The sequence below is a fragment of the Salvelinus fontinalis genome, chromosome 31, assembly GCF_029448725.1.
Source record: "Salvelinus fontinalis isolate EN_2023a chromosome 31, ASM2944872v1, whole genome shotgun sequence".
NCBI lineage: Eukaryota > Metazoa > Chordata > Actinopteri > Salmoniformes > Salmonidae > Salvelinus > Salvelinus fontinalis.
The window spans coordinates 44,767,090-44,784,165 of record NC_074695.1 but is presented as its reverse complement, the minus strand read 5'-3'; the positions used below and the strand labels follow the sequence as shown (position 1 = coordinate 44,784,165).

General features: G+C 48.9%; 1 protein-coding gene across 5 annotated transcripts in view; it reads left to right on the top strand.

The window, feature by feature from the left end:
- LOC129830375 (nuclear receptor coactivator 3-like) overlaps nt 1-14,549 on the top strand; it is a 130,441-nt gene extending 115,892 nt beyond the window's left edge. For all 5 annotated transcript variants that reach the window (XM_055892907.1, XM_055892905.1, XM_055892906.1 and 2 more), the window contains 18 exons: nt 772-872; nt 979-1,153; nt 3,615-3,797; nt 3,964-4,050; nt 4,268-4,408; nt 4,690-4,837; nt 5,737-6,293; nt 6,413-7,509; nt 7,725-7,893; nt 8,048-8,233; nt 8,407-8,637; nt 8,770-8,875; nt 8,987-9,476; nt 9,576-9,677; nt 9,831-10,071; nt 10,215-10,392; nt 10,523-10,784; nt 10,945-14,549. In XM_055892907.1, coding sequence (XP_055748882.1) covers nt 772-872; nt 979-1,153; nt 3,615-3,797; nt 3,964-4,050; nt 4,268-4,408; nt 4,690-4,837; nt 5,737-6,293; nt 6,413-7,509; nt 7,725-7,893; nt 8,048-8,233; nt 8,407-8,637; nt 8,770-8,875; nt 8,987-9,476; nt 9,576-9,677; nt 9,831-10,071; nt 10,215-10,392; nt 10,523-10,784; nt 10,945-10,956 — 4,466 coding nt within the window. In that variant the 3' untranslated portion in view covers nt 10,957-14,549. The remainder of the gene's footprint in view (nt 1-771; nt 873-978; nt 1,154-3,614; nt 3,798-3,963; nt 4,051-4,267; nt 4,409-4,689; nt 4,838-5,736; nt 6,294-6,412; nt 7,510-7,724; nt 7,894-8,047; nt 8,234-8,406; nt 8,638-8,769; nt 8,876-8,986; nt 9,477-9,575; nt 9,678-9,830; nt 10,072-10,214; nt 10,393-10,522; nt 10,785-10,944) is intronic.
- Nucleotides 14,550-17,076: the final 2,527 nt, after the last annotated feature.

The following is a 17,076-nucleotide window of genomic DNA, read 5'->3' as shown; positions in this document are numbered from 1 at the left end:
TAATGAACAGACAAATCTAAGTTTGAGGTATTCGGATCACAAAGAAGAACATTCGTGAGCCGCAGAAAAAAATGAAAAGATGCTGGAGGATTGCTTGACGCCATCTGTCAAGCATGGTGGAGGCAATGTGGTGGTCTGGGGGTGCTTTGGTGGTGGTAAAGTGGGACATTTGTACAGGGTAAAAGTGATCTTGAAGAAGGACGGCTATCACCTCATTTTGCAACGCCATGCCATACCCTGTGGACGGCGCTTAATTGGAGCCAATTTCCTCATACAACAGGACAATGACCCAAAGCACAGCACCCAACTATGCAAGAACTATTTAGGGAAGAAGCAGTCAGCTGGTATTCTGTCTATAATGGAGTGGCCAGCACAGTTACCGGATCTCAACCCTATTGAGCTGTTGTGGGAGCAGCTTGACCGTGTGGTACGTAAGAAGTGCCCATCAAGTCAATCCAACTTGTGAGAGTTGCTTCAGGAAGCATGGGGTGAAATCTCTTCAGATTACCTCAACAAATTGACAACTAGAATGCCAAAGGTCTGCAAGGCTGTAATTGCTGCAAATGGTGGTGGATTCTTTGACGGACGCAAAGTTTGAAGGACACAATTATTACTTCAATTAAAAATCATTATTTATAACCTTGTCAACGTCTTGACTATATTTCCTATTCATTTTGCAACTCATTTTATTTTCATGGACAATGTCTAAGTGACCCCAAACGTTTAAACGGTCGTGTATATCTGACTGAACGCTCTCCTCCCCCCGTCCAGGCAAAGCGTCCTCCAACGATGACGATGTTCAGAAGTCAGACGTGTCCTCCACGGGACAGGGGGTCATCGACAAGGACCACCTGGGGCCGCTTCTGCTGCAGGTGAGGTCAAAGGTCACGACTCTCCTCTTTGATTGGCTGGCTGTACCGTCTGGCCTCTTATTGGCCTGTTCTACTGACTCTTCATGTGTTCACCCTCTGTCCTCAGGCCCTGGATGGCTTCCTGTTTGTGGTGAACCGGGAGGGCAGCATCGTGTTTGTGTCTGACAACGTGACCCAGTACCTGCAGTACAAACAGGAGGAGCTCATCAACACCTCCGCCTACAACATCCTCCATGAGGACGACAGGGAGGAGTTCCACAAGAACCTGCCCAAGACCAACGGTACGACACGCACACACTCACGCACGCACACACATACATGCGAACATACGCACACACACACAGGCGCACTCTCTTTGCATGTCTCTCAACATTCTGCAGTAGGAAGACAGGGGGAAGATGATTAAAAACCTAGCTAGGAGATGTGTTTAAGACACACACACATTATCATAGACATATACAAACACCTACTCTTCCCTCCTATCCTTCTTTTCTCGCTCGGTCCCAATAATGAGCGGTTTCTCATAAACCTCCTTGAGTCTCATAATCCCCCCCCCCCCCCCCCACACACACAGACACACACACACTGAGCCCCACCTGCTCACACACCCAGGAGCGCACAAATATACACACACAGCTAGTGCTAAGCAGACAGAGCGTGGCAGAGCTGTCAGTCACACTCAGTGGTCCAGACAGTGTAAAACAGGCCTGTGCTCCGTTCAGATCCCATGGCAGCCATCTGGAAACGGCTCACTATTGAATAATGCACCCCTGCGTTTCCCCAGCTTGAATTCTGTCTGCGTGTGTGTGTGTGTGTGTGTGTGTGTGTGTGTGTGTGTGTGTGTGTGTGTGTGTGTGTGTGTGTGTGTGTGTGTGTGTGTGTGTGTGTGTGTGTGTGTGTGTGTGTGTGTGTGTGTGTGTGTGTGTGTGTGTGTGTATTTCTAAAGCCAATTAATTATGGATATGTGTGCTCTGCTGAACCTGCTCCCCGATTTAACTCCCCAGCAGTGTCCCTAAACAGCGGCTCCAAAGTGTCATTGACACTCTCTCTCTCCGTCTCCCACCTCTTTCTCTGTTCTCCTACTTTGTTGAATAATGTGCTTGCTAGGAACTATATTTTATTTATTTCGCTGGTCTTTCTCTCGCTTTCTTTTTTAAATTCTCTCTCCTTCCCGTGCCTCTCCCCCATCATTACCTCCGACTCCATGAATGAAATACGCTCTCTCTGCACATTCCTGTGGGATAACCACTGATCACGCCAACTGGGGCTTGCACCATATGCACGCCACACAGAGACACACACACACACACACTCACACACACACTTTCTCTCACTCACACAATCCCCTGTGTGTGTCTAGCGGGCGGGAGGTTTTCTCCTGTGTTTTCTCCCTGAGTCTACCGTTCTGCCCAGCCTCAGCGCTTGTTAATTGTGTCTGAGGGGAAATGTCGGGCCTCACGGCAAGGCTGGGTTGTCTCTGTCAGGCTGAAGATTGGGTCCTAACCGTCTAAGACCTTTTTAAATCACCATTCAGTATCAGTTAGAAACCCCCATGCCCTAGGGCATCCCGCCCTGTCAGTGGAGGCTGGTGGGGGGATCTATAGGAGGACGGGCTCATTCTAGTGGCTGGAATAGAACAAATGAGTCAAATGTGTTTTTCATATGTTCGTGTTTGATACTGTTCCATTAATTCCATTCCAGCCATTGCATTGAGCCTTGTCCTCCTATAGCTACTCCCACCAGCCTCCCCTGCTCCCTGTACAGACAAACCTTCCCTCTCTCCCTCCACCTGTCCTGTCAGAAACAGACAGACTGGGGGGCCTTGGTCCCTAATAAGGCTTCAGACAAACGTTGGGGGAGAGTGGGGTTCCAAACCTTCCTCCCTCGCTTCCTAATCACCGATCTCACATGACTGGAAAGGAGAATGGAACCTGTGCTATTATAACACCTATTTAATTGTGTTTGTGTCCTTGGATCATTTCCTAGAAAAGAGAATGTAGGATGCAAGCTACTGTAGGATCTCTCTCTCTCTCTCTCTCTGAAGTTTAGTTCAACACCCCTCCCCACCTCATCCCCTTCCCTGTGAAGGTGACCCTCTGGCTGTTCTCTGATGAGGAGTCAGGGCCCAAATGAGGATAGATGGCTGGGTGTCCCTGTCTACCTGGCCACTCTGCTCTGCTCCTCCCCTGACCTCGGCAGCAGCCCAGGGCTGGAGGGATATTGGAAATCGACACGTCGGCCACATTAATCCCATGGTCCATTTAGCCAGGAATCAGAACGAGAGGGGATCCTTTTGCTTTTAGATATGAGGGAAAGTAGTAATGCTGGTTCATCTGTCGTGTGTGTCCGGATATTTTGACATGTCATGATTCAAATCTAGAATCTCCCAGAAGTGTTCAATTGGTTTCAGATCCGGTGACTGAGACGGCCGTGGCCTACGGTTTACATCGTTTTCATGCTCATCAAACCATTCGGTGACCACTCGTGCCCTGTGATGGCGACAATGTCATCCTATAGGGGCATAGTCATGGTTGCCAAAAGAATGGCCTGCCCAGCGTTTTTATGCATGACCCTAAGCATGATGGGATGTTAATTGCTTAATTAGCTCCAGAACCACACCTGTGTGGAAGCGACTAACTTCAATATACTTTGTATCCCTCATTTACTCAAGCATTTACATTATTTTGCCAGTTACATGTTTATTTTAATACGGCATATGCTTTTGAATTGACTCCTCCTCAGTGAATGGGGTGTCCTGGGGGGGGGAGGCGCCCCGGCAGAAGAGCCACACCTTCAACTGCCGCATGCTGGTCAAGTTTGGCACCACCCACGGGCCTGTAGAGGAGGGGCATGGAGGACCGCACTACGAGACCATGCAATGCTTCGCCCTGACCCAGCCCAAGGCCATGATCGAAGACGGGGAAGGTACAGACACACGGGCGCACACACGACCGCACACACACAATCTCACACGCGCACACACATCCACACGCACACACGACAAACGTATGGCACACACACACACTCACTCACTCACAGACACACACGGAATGTCTGTGTAGGTTAAGTCATTATTTCCCATCCTCCTCAGACCTGCAGTCGTGTATGATCTGTGTGGCCCGTCGTGTGACTGCTGTGGAGAGAACCGAGAGCTTCAACACCCGACACGAGCTTACAGGTGAGACCGACAGCAACATAATTGACAGCAGCGTAGTTGACGTTTATTACTTATCCCGCAAACCTGGCTGTATAATTTGATTTCATAGGGCCTTGTGTGTACGAAAAAGAGTACAATATCCTTTTAGATTTTACAAACAATGTGTACAATATCCTTTAATAGGTGTTTATTATCCACGTTCAACAATGTCCATCTCGTCTCCTCTTCTCCCGTTCAGGTAAGCTGATCCAGATAGACCAGAACTCTCTGCGTGCGTCGATGCGTCCTGGCTGGGAGGATCTGCTGAGGCGCTGTATCCAGATGTTCCTACAGCACAGCGACGGACAGCCCTGGTCCCACAAACGCCACTACCACGAGGGTACGCCACGCACACACCTGTGCCAATACACACACCTGTTACATGCGGAGTCACACACCCCCTCCTGTCCCAAAACATACACACCTGTCCCAAAACACACCCTCCTGTCCCAAAACACAAACACCTGTCCCAAAACACAAACACCTGTCACTAAGAGCCATTTTTTGTCAGGATACCACCGACCCTATACCTCATCTTTGATATATATTTCACTATATTTCACACATATCTTCATCTGAACCCATTGTATTTCCCCCTCGTTCTTGCCCCCCCCCCCCCAGCCTTCCTGCAGGGTCACGCCGAGACCCCCCTGTACCGCTTCTCCCTGTCAGACGGCACCCCTGTCACGGCCCAGACCAAGAGCAAGCTGTACCGCCACCCCATGAGCAATGAACCCCAGGGCTTCATCTCCACTCACCTGCTACAGAGGTACACACACACACACACACCTGCTACAGAGGTACACACACACACACCTGCTACAGAGGTACACACACACACACCTGCTACAGAGGTACACACACACACACCTGCTACAGAGGTACACACACACACCTGCTACAGAGGTACACACACACACACCTGCTACAGAGGTACACACACACACACCTGCTACAGAGGTACACACACACACACCTGCTACAGAGGTACACACACACACACCTGCTACAGAGGTACACACACACACACACCTGCTACAGAGGTACACACACACACACCTGCTACAGAGGTACACACACACACACCTGCTACAGAGGTACACACACACACACCTGCTACAGAGGTACACACACACACACCTGCTACAGAGGTACACACACACACACCTGCTACAGAGGTACACACACACACACCTGCTACAGAGGTACACACACACACCTGCTGCTGCTATGAGGTAGAAAACAGCCTTTGCAAGAGACAGAATACACACACACACACACACACAGCTGAGGTAGCTGATATCCACAATATCCTCTCTGGGCTTAGCAGATAGATCTGACTGCTTATACGGATGCTTCAGACAGCGGAGAAGGCCTTAAAGGCCTCCTAGTGGGTTTCAGTCAAATGAAAAGGTTGAATTATTGTGCTTGACAGCCACTTAAGTCTCTTAGAAGTAAAGTTTACAGGGCTGAGTAATGAATTAGAGAACGCCTCATTCTCATTGTGAATATTTTTTCCATTTTTATGCCCTTCAGTTCCATCTTCGGACTCTTCAAGAGACTCTTTTGCTCGACTTGATCTGTGTTTACAAGAATAAAGCGCCATGGATGTCATGTTAACCGCACTTCCCTCACATGCTCTTCTCTCCTCCTCGTCCTCTCTTCCAGGGAGCAGAATGGCTATCGCTCTGCCCAGACTGGGGGCATGATGCCTGGGCCTATGAGGCAGCAGGGCATGGGGGGCCCCAACCCCAACGCCCAGATGAACATGCCCCCTGGCGCAGGGATGGGGATGGGGGGTATGAACCGGGGCTATGGGCCCATGAATGAACAGAGCCACATGGGACAGATGGGAGGGGTCTCAATGTATGGAGGAAATGGAGGTGGGGGTGGGGGTGGCGGTGGAGGCATGGGCAACAGAATGATGCAGATGAATCAGATGAATCAAATAAACCATATGGGCCAGATGAACCAAATGAATCAGATGGGTCATCAGATGAACCACCCAGGTCCAGGGAACCACCCAGGTCCAGGGAACCACCCAGGCATGCAGCATCCCCAGCACCCACAGCAGCACCCCTTCCAGAGCAGTGGGGGGTACGGACTTGGGGGTATGAGCAGCCCCTTGGGGAGCCCCCGGATGAGTGGCCCCCAGCAGGGGTTCCTGATGTCCCCCCGAAATCGAGGCAGCCCCAAGATGGGCGCCAGTCAGTTCTCTCCTGGAGGTGCGTCAATCAGGGGGTTCACTATACATTTGCACAGTTTTGCTGTGCTTCATAAAACACAAGATAATCCATTTTAGGTTTTGTACAGTTTCTAACAGTGTATTTTGTTTCTTTCCCAGGCATGCACTCCCCCATAGGCCCTCATGGAGGAGGAGGTGCGGGAGGAGGTGGCTCCTCCTTTTCCAGCAGCTCCCTCAACGCCCTCCAGGCCATCAGCGAGGGGGTCGGGAGCTCCCTCCCTTCGACCCTCGCCTCCCCCTCCCCGGCCCACAAACCAGACAGCTCCCCCAGCGTCCACTCCTCCTCTCAGTCCTCCCAGCCAAGCCAGCCGGCCAAACCAGGCCCGGACGGCTCCAAAAGCCCACCTGGGCCCGGCGAGCACCACCACCCCCTCCACCACCACCACCACCACCACCCACACCCACACACCCAGGCAGAGGGCTGCGGAGACAGGTTGGACAGCCAGGCCATGGCAGGCAGCAAGGAGCCTGGAGAGGGGGCCAGCGAGGCTGGGGTGGCCAGTTCAGAACCCACCCGGAGAGTCCCAGACAGTAAGGGCCATAAGAAGCTGCTGCAGCTGCTGACCTCCCCCACTGAGGAGCTGGGGTTAGGGGGAACTGGTCCGGCCTTGCCCTCTATACCTCCCCCACCAGGCAGCAGCAACATCCCAGCAGGGTCCGACACTAAGGACCCCACAGGAGGCATGACCAGTCCTTCCTCTACCGGAGTCTCCTCCTCTTCCTCGGCCTCCACCATTCAGGGCCCGGCGTCAGGCCCAGGTGGCGCTGCTCTGGCCAATGCTCTGGCCTCGGCCCACTACACGGCATCGCTGCAGGAGAAGCACAAGATCCTCCACAAGCTGCTGCAGAACAGCAACACGCCCGACGAGGTGGCCAAGATCACAGCCGAGGCAACTGGGAAGGTGACACTGGGGGACCAGGAGGTTCCAGGGGAGACGGGGGCTGCGGGAGGAGGAGCAGGAGGAGTGACTGAGCCCAAGCAGGAGCAGCACAGCCCCAAGAAGGAGAAGACCCACGCACTCCTCCACTACCTCCTCAACAAGGACGACACTAAAGAGCCCGTGGACGTGAAGCCCAAGCCTGAGGAGCTGGAAGGAAAGGGCCCCCCAGGAGCCACTGCCGGTCCCCCATCCAGAGGCCCTGGACCCACCCCTGAACATCCAGAAAGCAAGATCAAGTCAGAGCCACCTGATGAGGTAACCACACAGTGTGGGGGTCAGATCGTTACCTTGCTGGTAGATTATTAAAATCACATGAGTATTCGTACTGATAAGTAAGATATTGATTGGGCACCATTGGCCTTCAGTGTGAACATTTCCATTGCTCAGAAGTGCTGAACCTCCGTAGGTTGTGTACGCCTGAGTGTGATACTGTGTTGTTGCTGATACACGTGTATCTATCTTTTCACCAGTTGGAGAACCTGGAGTCCATCCTGGGAGGTCTGAGGGGTTCTGGCTCGGAGTTCTACCCCGAGCAGGGAGGAGGAGGGGGAGGAGGAGGAGGAGGAGGAGGAGGAGGAGGAGGAGGGGCTAATGAAGGAGGGAACAAGGCCCAGGGTTGCCTCGATGACAACCTGCAAGGTAGGACCGGTCACATTAAGCAACATACACACAAACATAAAAAAAAAAAAATGTTTTAGCCCTTGCCTCAAAGTAACTTCCACACAGAGAGTCTGGATACCAGGCTATGGCTATGTACCTGTTCTATCTGTTGTGTCCCTCTGTGTGTGTTCAGGGAGTCCGGGGATGGCCCCTGGCCAACGAGGCCTCTTTCAGAGGGCCATGTCAGTGGACGCCAAGCCCCCCGGCGGTCCTGGAGGGGCGGGGAGGCGCCCCATGCTCATCAAACAGGAGAATATGTTGAGCAGCCCAGACGGATACCCAGGGAACATGGGTGTGTGTCCGCGAGGCGTTGGAACAAGTAACTCATTTAGTTATTTGACTCTCTCTTTCTGGCTCTGCTCTGTCATTTATGTCCTCTGTCTTGCCCCCCCCCCCCCCCCCCCCCACTACCTAGGTCTGTGTGTCAGTCAGTGCCGTTGAAGCTTTGTGAGAAAAATCTCATCCAGGTGTCTGTGGTTTGTGTCTCCCCAGGGCCGATGAACAGGGGCATGGGGGTTCCCCAGCGCTCTCCCATGGGGGGGTCAGGGGATTGGGGGATGCCCCGCTCCAGCGCCAGCCCCGTGGGCTCAGCCGGTCACCCTTCTATGATCCGCCCTGGCATGGACTACAACTCCAAAGGCATGATGGGAGGGCCCATGGTGGCCAGATCCAACAGTGTTCCTGGCACCAGATCCATGCTGCAGCAACAGCTGATGGACTTGGGTACGTGTGTATGCGTCAGTCCATCAAATAAACATGCTCGGGTGTCATCTCTGTGTGTCTGTCTGTGTCTCTAATCCGTAGTAATTGATTCTGAGCGATGCAATATCTGGTTACTATGTGTTGTGTGTGCAGGATGTTCTGGTGAGATGGGGATGAGTCCGTTCAGTCAGCAGGGCCAGCCCAACCAGTCTCCCTCCTGGCCTGACAGTGTGATAGGCATGGAGGGCAACCACAACAGGTAAACTGGTCTTCCATAGTAAGATTTCTTCTAATATATGATTTATACCAGGACAATTGGCAGCCAATGTTATCATGTCATACTTTTAACGGTTCTCTGGGTGTGTTTCAGGCGTCAGTTTGGGAACGCCCTGGACGAGCTCCTTGCTCCGCCCACCACCAGCGAGGGCCAGAGTGACGAGCGGGCGCTGCTGGACCAGCTGGACTCTCTGCTCAACAACACGGACGGCATAGCCCTGGAGGAGATCGACCGGGCCCTGGGCATCCCCGACTTGGTCAGCCAGGGCCAGGGTCCAGAGCAGCACGGTGAGCCCTTCCCCGGCCAGGACCCCTCCATGGTGCTGGAGCAGAAGCCTCTGTACGGCCAGGGCTACCCCGGCCCCCCCTCCATGGCCATGCAGTCAGCCTACGGGGGGAGCCCCATGCAGGGCCAGCTCCAACAGGGGAGCTTTGGCCCCATGCTCTCCCAGATGGGCCAGGGGGGCAGCTTCACGGGGATGGGGGGTATGGGTCACCCTCGCGCCAACATGATGAGACCCAGGATGATGAGCGCCACCAAACCTATGAGGCTCCAGCTGCAACAGAGATTACAGGGCCAACAGGTTAGAGAGACACACACACACACACACACACACACACACATACAGATAAACGCACACAGGACTTTATGTTGACAGGTTCTTATTTCCTTCCTCCCTCAGTTTATGAGTCAGACTCGGCAGGGGATGGCCATGAAGATGGAGAACCCTGGAGCGGGTAACCCCGGAATGAGGCCGGGCATGCAGCCTGGCATGGGGGGACAGGTAGGCACTCCCCTCTCCTCCACATATACACACACGTACACACAACCTAGCATTTGGGAGCCACTTGTGCCTAACCTTTCCTTGTTGTACATTACACACAGCCAGAACTCTAAATACACACACACACTCGCTACACTCCTTCTCTGTCCCCAGCCTGGCTTCCTGAATGCCCAGATGATGGCCCAGCGTAGCAGGGAGATGGTGACCATGCAGATGAGGAGACAGAGGATGATGATGCTCATGCAGCAGCAACAGCAGCAGGCAGCAGCGGCCGCCGCCGGGGGGTTCAGCCCCCCTCCCAACGTCACCGCCCCCGCCGGCATGGACACCCCCATGGGAGGCCCCAACATGGGCCAGCCGGGCCCCCAACAGTTTGGCTACGGGGGAAACTACGGTGAGTTTGGGTTGGTTTGACCTGAAGGGCCACAGAGTGTTGCTGCTCCCTAGTGGTGAGTTGTTGTACTTGCAGTGAGACATGGAAGTGTGTGTGGGTGGTGTGTGTTCCCATACTATAGCTCATGTAACATGTTCCTTCAGGTATGACCCAGCAGGGTGACCCGTCGTTCGGCCCTGCGGGCGGCAGCCCCCCCAACACTATGATGCCAGGCCGCCTGGGTCCTCAGAATCCCATGATGCAGCAGCATCCCCAGGGCGGACCCATGTACCAGAGTGCCGAGATGAAGGGCTGGCCGCAGGGCGGCATGGCCCGCAACAGGTGTGTGACAGAGAGAGAAAGAGAGAGAAAGAGAGAGAGAGAGAGAGAGAGAGAGACAGAGACAGAGACAGAGAGCCTAGAACAACCAGTGAGCTAACTAACCCACCTCCTTCCCTCCCTGTCTCTCCAGTACGTACACCCAGCAGCAGTTTGCCCAACAGGGTAACCCAGGACAACAGCAGTTTGCCCAACAGGGTAACCCGGGGCAACAGCAGTTTGCCCAACAGGGTAACCCGGGGCAGCAGCAGTTTGCCCAACAGGGTAACCCGGGGCAATACGGGGGCATTATGATAAACGGGGGCATGCCTGCCAACGGAGGAGGGGGCCAGATGGGGGGCCAGATGGGGATAAACCCCATGGTGATGGGACGTATGCCGATGGGGCCTGATCAGGTACACAGCTGTTTATAGATTGTGTGTGGGTGTGTGCATGAACATACAGTAAGCATGTGGGAGTGTTGTCAATATTTATGTACACACGCAGAGACGCACACACACACACACACACACTCGATGTCTACACAACTAACCCCATTACCTCTGTTCCTTACAGAAATATTGCTGAACCTGAGACCGAGGCGTGTGGTGGAACAGAAACGGACTCAATGTGATCCCTTTCAGAGAGAGGAGTGCAGTGCTCAGTGTGTGCCGGACCAAACGTGCGTGTACGTGTGAGTGGTATTCTACTCCCACCAGTTGGGGGTGCTGTTCCTCTGAACTCAAGGACAGTCTCACAAAACAAGACCGAGGACACACTCTATTCTACATGCACTTACATGAGACACGCCATGACCCACCAACACACACACACACACACACACACACACACACTCAAAAACAGTCATGTATGTAAAGCAGAGACGCACTGTGACACACACACACACACACACACAGATACACAACTGTTTCATTCCTCCATCAGTCTTTAGTGATGTAGTTTCATTAGTCCTCTCTCTGGGTTGTATGTCTCTGTCCTGGACACACGCCAGTCGCTGGACCAAACAGACTGAAGCGGGGACGCCCAACTAATAATGATCTGGCTCTGACAGAACGGCCGGACATGAGAAGACATCCTCTCGTGGGATGTAACTGACGTCATGCTGTGTTCACCTCTGGGCATGGGAATTCTCTCTCTGCTTCGGAACACTGGAGGAAGACAGTCCTGAAGGACCACTGTGTATGCAGGCATTGCATCCCATCCGGTCTCTGAATCCACTCTTAATGAATGACATAATACATATGATGTAGTCCCATTGCTGGAGAAGGTGGGAGTTGCTTGTGATGACTGACACAGGGTCAGCTATTTTCACATCCCCCTAATAGTTGAGATTAGGGACCCTGATCCTAGATCTGTGGTCATGGGCAACTTCTACCTCTATAAGCTAAATTACTATACTGATGAGCAGGCCTATAGTCAATGAAACAACTCAGAAGTAAGTAATTGAGAGTCAGTATACATACACAGTGGTCCTGCAGGAGACTGGGTTAAGGTACGACAGAAAGAAATACTAGTTGGCTGTGATTGCACTTTACGGAAAGGCTGTCGTCAAAAGGATTGTGGAAATATTTCTTGGTCATAGAGGCCTTTACCCAAGAATGAATGCATAACAGAAAATCTTGTTTTGCTTTTGTGTTGTGTCGGAGGATGGGGACTATTTTGATTGGAAATGGATTACCGTGACGATCATTATTCTAAATGGTTAACCAATTGAAAGGCAGTAAGCACAGATTTTATAGAACACTTTCTTCTGCAGTGTGTTGATTATGGGGAAGTTAGTGGATTGAAAAGGTTCTGATTATTAAAGTAGATCCTTAAAATGTGCTGACCTATTTCAGAGGGCACAATTACCCTCATATTTATACAACTATTCATAAATGACCATGTAAAAAAATAAAACAATGAGTATATTGTATTTTTAAGGAGGAATTCGTAAGGTTTACGTTCTTGGTTACCTCATGGAACACTTGATAGCAATTTTTGCCAGTTATTGAATGAGTTAATTCCTAAAGTAATCCACACACTGTGAAAGAAAGGGTGTCCCTGATTTTAGTGTATGTTTATGCAGATTTCTAGCAATAATTTTTTCTCTTGGTTCTCCTGTGAGGGCAAAGTGAAGCATCATTTCCTCAAAGTGAAAGCGATGGTACTCCAGTATTAGGATGCGACTCGTCTCGTTTGGAATTTTTTAATTTTGTCTGTGAATATAAATTGTATATACGTTTCAAATGTATTATATATATATAAATATATGCTTTTGTAGGTCACATACTGTTTTTGCACAGATTGTCAGGCTCGATATTTAAAGTATAATTTTCTTATTATGTCGTAGGTCAAAACATGGACGAAAAGCAAGGGGCTATTTCTTTGATCAATACTGAAATACTTTGGCTCGATTTCTCTCAGAAAGCTACAACTGCCACTTTTGTTCTCTTAGAAAACACTTTTTTTTAATTTGTGATCTATAAATCGTACATTTCTCTTTTGCAAAGACATTGCGTATATTTAGAGATGCTTGTGTGATCCTGTCATTTTCTATCAATAGATTTAAAAAAACAATTTTTTTAAAGAGCAATCAAACACACAATGCCTAAAAGAGGTTTCATGTGATTGTGTTAGACTTATGAGGGTCCATGTATCTTACCAGTGTGTGGATTGATATTTTTAGATAGGGCCCTATGAGTCCCATGGCTCTAGTTCTCAGGCTCCCGAGTGGCGCAGTGGTCTGCATCTCATTGCAAAAGGTGTCATTGCAGTACCTGGTTCAAATCCAGGCTGCGTCACATCCGGTTGTGATTGGGAGTACCATAGGGTGGCGCACAATTGGCCCAGCGTCGTCCAGGTAGGCCGTCATTGTAAATAAGAGTTTTTCTTAACTGACTTGCCTAGTTACATAAAGGTTGAATTAAAAATTGTATTTAAAAAATAGTTCCATTCCTTATAATTCCATACTCTATAATTGGCCAGGCTACTTAACAGCGACTATGTGTTCACAGGTATGCTATTATAGACAACCCAGAATCATTACAATATCAAGACTGCTTTTCTAGTTTTCTCCCCTTCCGTTGGGCACAGATGCTGGTTTGTGGTGGTCAGTTTTTACTGTATGTGGGCTTTTGAGTTACAGTCTTGATCACTGCGGTTAGTTATATTTGTGGCTTCGCTTTTTCATTAGGAAGAGTCGGCTCATGTTGAGGGAGGCTGTACACAAGAGGGTTATTTGGATTCCCTCCCTCCCTCCCTCCCTCCCTCCCTCCCTCCCTCTCTCTCTCTCTCTCTCTCTGGTTTGAAGGTTATTTTGGGACATTTTACATAGTTTTATGTTGAACCTTGATTTTGCATTGACATTGTAGTATTTTCTGTGAAGCTTTGTGAGAAAATCTTTTAAGACGTGCTCAATCCAAAGATTTTTGTTTTGTCATTCTGCAGTGCTTAGAAACCAGTTGTAGATGGTGCAAGTACTCTACTGGTGTGAGCATTTCTCTGCCGCACAACCTACATGTAATCTGTTTTGTGTGTGTCTATTCCCATTCATACACAACATAGAGTTAACATGGGTCTGATTCTGCTGAAGTGATTTTAATCTTGTTTGTAATTGTAGTCGTTTTATTTTCTTGATTTTTATCTCTTGTAATGTACGGCCAGTTCAAAGTTGTGGTGCTGGAAGCAGTTCTTTCATGAGATTGACCACTCAGAAAGGAAGCTATTTTAGTGGCACTAACCTGAGGTAGAAGACTGCCGTCTGACGATAAGAGACTATCCCATGGAGTCTAAACTATTTACAATGGCTTCAATGCTGAAGACGGCTATCTTATCTTTTAACACAATGGAGAGTGTCTTTACGCTGTTTTATGGAAACTTCATTACATCATGGAATAGCCTAGAACGATTTTTTTGTTTTGTTTCAGTCTTGATGAAGTATATTAAAAAAGATTTGCCTACTGAATATTCAAAATAACTGTTTTCTGTGCTTTTGCTTAAAAAAAAAGATTCCTCTTGATGTATCTACCCTTTGATTTAAATGGAAAGAGGGGGGAATAAAATATCACTTGGGGGGGATATACAGTCATAATTTCAGGATGTAAATTACTGTCGCATTTTTTCTTACTTCTTTCTTGATGTTAATATTGATGTAAATACAAATTTCTATTTAAACATTACATTGTGTGTGTGTTGTGTTTCATTATAGTAACAGTACGTTTACTAAGTTCCAAAATAGCTTGGCCAGAGAGAAGGGAATGAGAACTTGGGTTAGAGGGTAAGGCACTGGACTAGATGATAAAGAATAGGGGCACTTATCATATGCGTACAAATGATGTCTGGAGACTGAGGGTCTGCGTGAACTAGGGGCCCAGAGGTGAGAGAGTGGGAGGAGGCGAGGGTTGTCTCTGATGGGGGGGTGGTTGGGTTATTGTATGGTGTGTCAAGAGGAAGATGGTGGGTACAGTTGGCTAGAGAGGTGCCAGCACATGTCATATGGAATATGGGGTCTCCTTGCCACTGTACTAAAGTGGTAATCTCAAACCTTTTCAAACAAAACATGAATTTGAGACTAAATGCCCGCCAAGATCCTATCGCTGTCATCAACAAACGAAATGTCTCTGCCCTTCTTTGTCCCATTGTTTAGTAGGCCTACTGAAGTAAGAACATTTTATTGAGTTGACCTCTACCCGTGTCCTTTTCCCACACAGAGAGGGAGAGAGAACCAAAAATGTGTGCAGGGTAGTCATGCACCCCCGAAAAATCTGAGTGGGCACAAAGTATGTGAAAATGGCCTGGGGGTGGTCCGGAGGGGGCCAGGAAGTTGGAGAATTTAGAATTTTTCAAACACCTGAAACTGCCTTTTTTTTGCCATAATCATTATGCATAATACTATGTAAAAATATATATATATATGATTTTTGTGCGTATCTAAGCATACCTCTTGAGCTGTCTGTAACTAAATATGCTTCTCTGCATCTATGTTAAAATCTGGATAAAAGATTGAAAGAATGTGAGTCTTATTCAATACATTTAGTTTGCTTGCTTTTCTGAAGTCTACCAACCTTACCAGCAGGCATTCCAGCTAAGATGGTTAGACAAGCTAGCTACTCTAACTTGATTGATGGCCTGAAATGGGTTCTTGGTAGCTAGTTCTGAGGTTTGGAGATTGGTAACCTATCTGGGCTAGCTAAAGCTTCATAAAATTCCTAGGTGGCTAGTAGTATTACAGAGAAACAACATGTTTTTTTTTTTAACAGAACAAATCTGAGGGGTCATGTGTTCCCTACGGGCATGTGTGTCAGTGGAGGCTGCTGAGGGGAGGACTGCTCATAATAATGGCTGGAACGGAGCAAATGGAATGGTCATGTGTTTGATGCATTTAATACCATTCCGCTCCAGCCCATCCTCCCCAATTAAGGTGCCACCAACGTGTGTGTGTGTGTGTGTGTGTGTGTGTGTGTGTGTGTGTGTGTGTGTGTGTGTGTGTGTGTGTGTGTGTGTGTGTGTGTGTGTGTGTGTGTTTGTGTTTGTGTGTTTGTGTGGGCCCTGACAGTGAATCGCAGTAATACAAAAATAAGGTCCAGTTGCCAGGACCACAAATTCCGTCTAGACAGCGTTGCCCTAGACCACACAAAAAACTATACATACCTTGGCCTAAACATCAGCATGACAGGTAACTTCCACAAAGCTGTGAATGATGCAACAAGGGGCTTCTACACCATCAAAAGGAACATACATTTTGACATCCCAATTAGGATCTGGCAAAAAAATACTTGAATCAGATATAGAACCCCCTTTATGGTTGTGAGGTCTGGGGTCCGCTCACCAACCAAGAATTCACAAAATTAGACAAACACCAAATTGAGACTGCATGCTGAATTCTGCAGAAACATCCTCTGTGTACAACACCAAATAATGCATGCAGAGCAGAATTAGGATGATACACCTACAGAGAGATTAACCTAAAGAAGAGTCCTCTAAGCAAGCTGGTCATGGAGCTCTGTCCACAAACAGACCCCACAGAGGCCCAGGAAAGCCACACAACTACACCCAACCAAATCATGAGAAAACAAAAAGAGAATTACTTGACACATTGGAAAGAATTAACCAAAAAACAGAGCAAATTGGAATGCTATTTGGCCCTAAATACAGTACATAGTTGCAGAGTACCTGACCACTGTGACTGACCCAAAATGAAGGAAAGCTTTGACTATGTACAGACTCCGTGAGCACAGCCTCGCTATTGAGAGAGAGCGCTGTAGACAGACCTGACTCAAGAGAAGACAGGCGATGTGCTCACTGCCCACAAAATGAGGTGGAAACTGAGCTGCACTTCCTAACCTCCTGTCAAATGTATGACCATATTAGAGACACATATTTTCCTCAGATTACACAGACACACAAAAAATTCAAAAACAAATCCAATTTTGATAAACTCCCATATCTATTAGATGAAATACCACAGTGTGCCACCACAGCAGCAAGATGTGTGACCTGTTGCCACAAGACGAGCAACCAGTGAAAAACAATCATTGTAAATACATCCCATATTTATGACTATCTATTTTCCTTTTTGCACTTCAACTATTTGCACATTGTTACAGCACTGTAAATAGCCATAATATGATATGTGTAATGTCTCTCTCTATACCTTTGCTACTTTTGTGAGTGTAATGTTTACTGTTAATTTCCGGTTGTTTATTT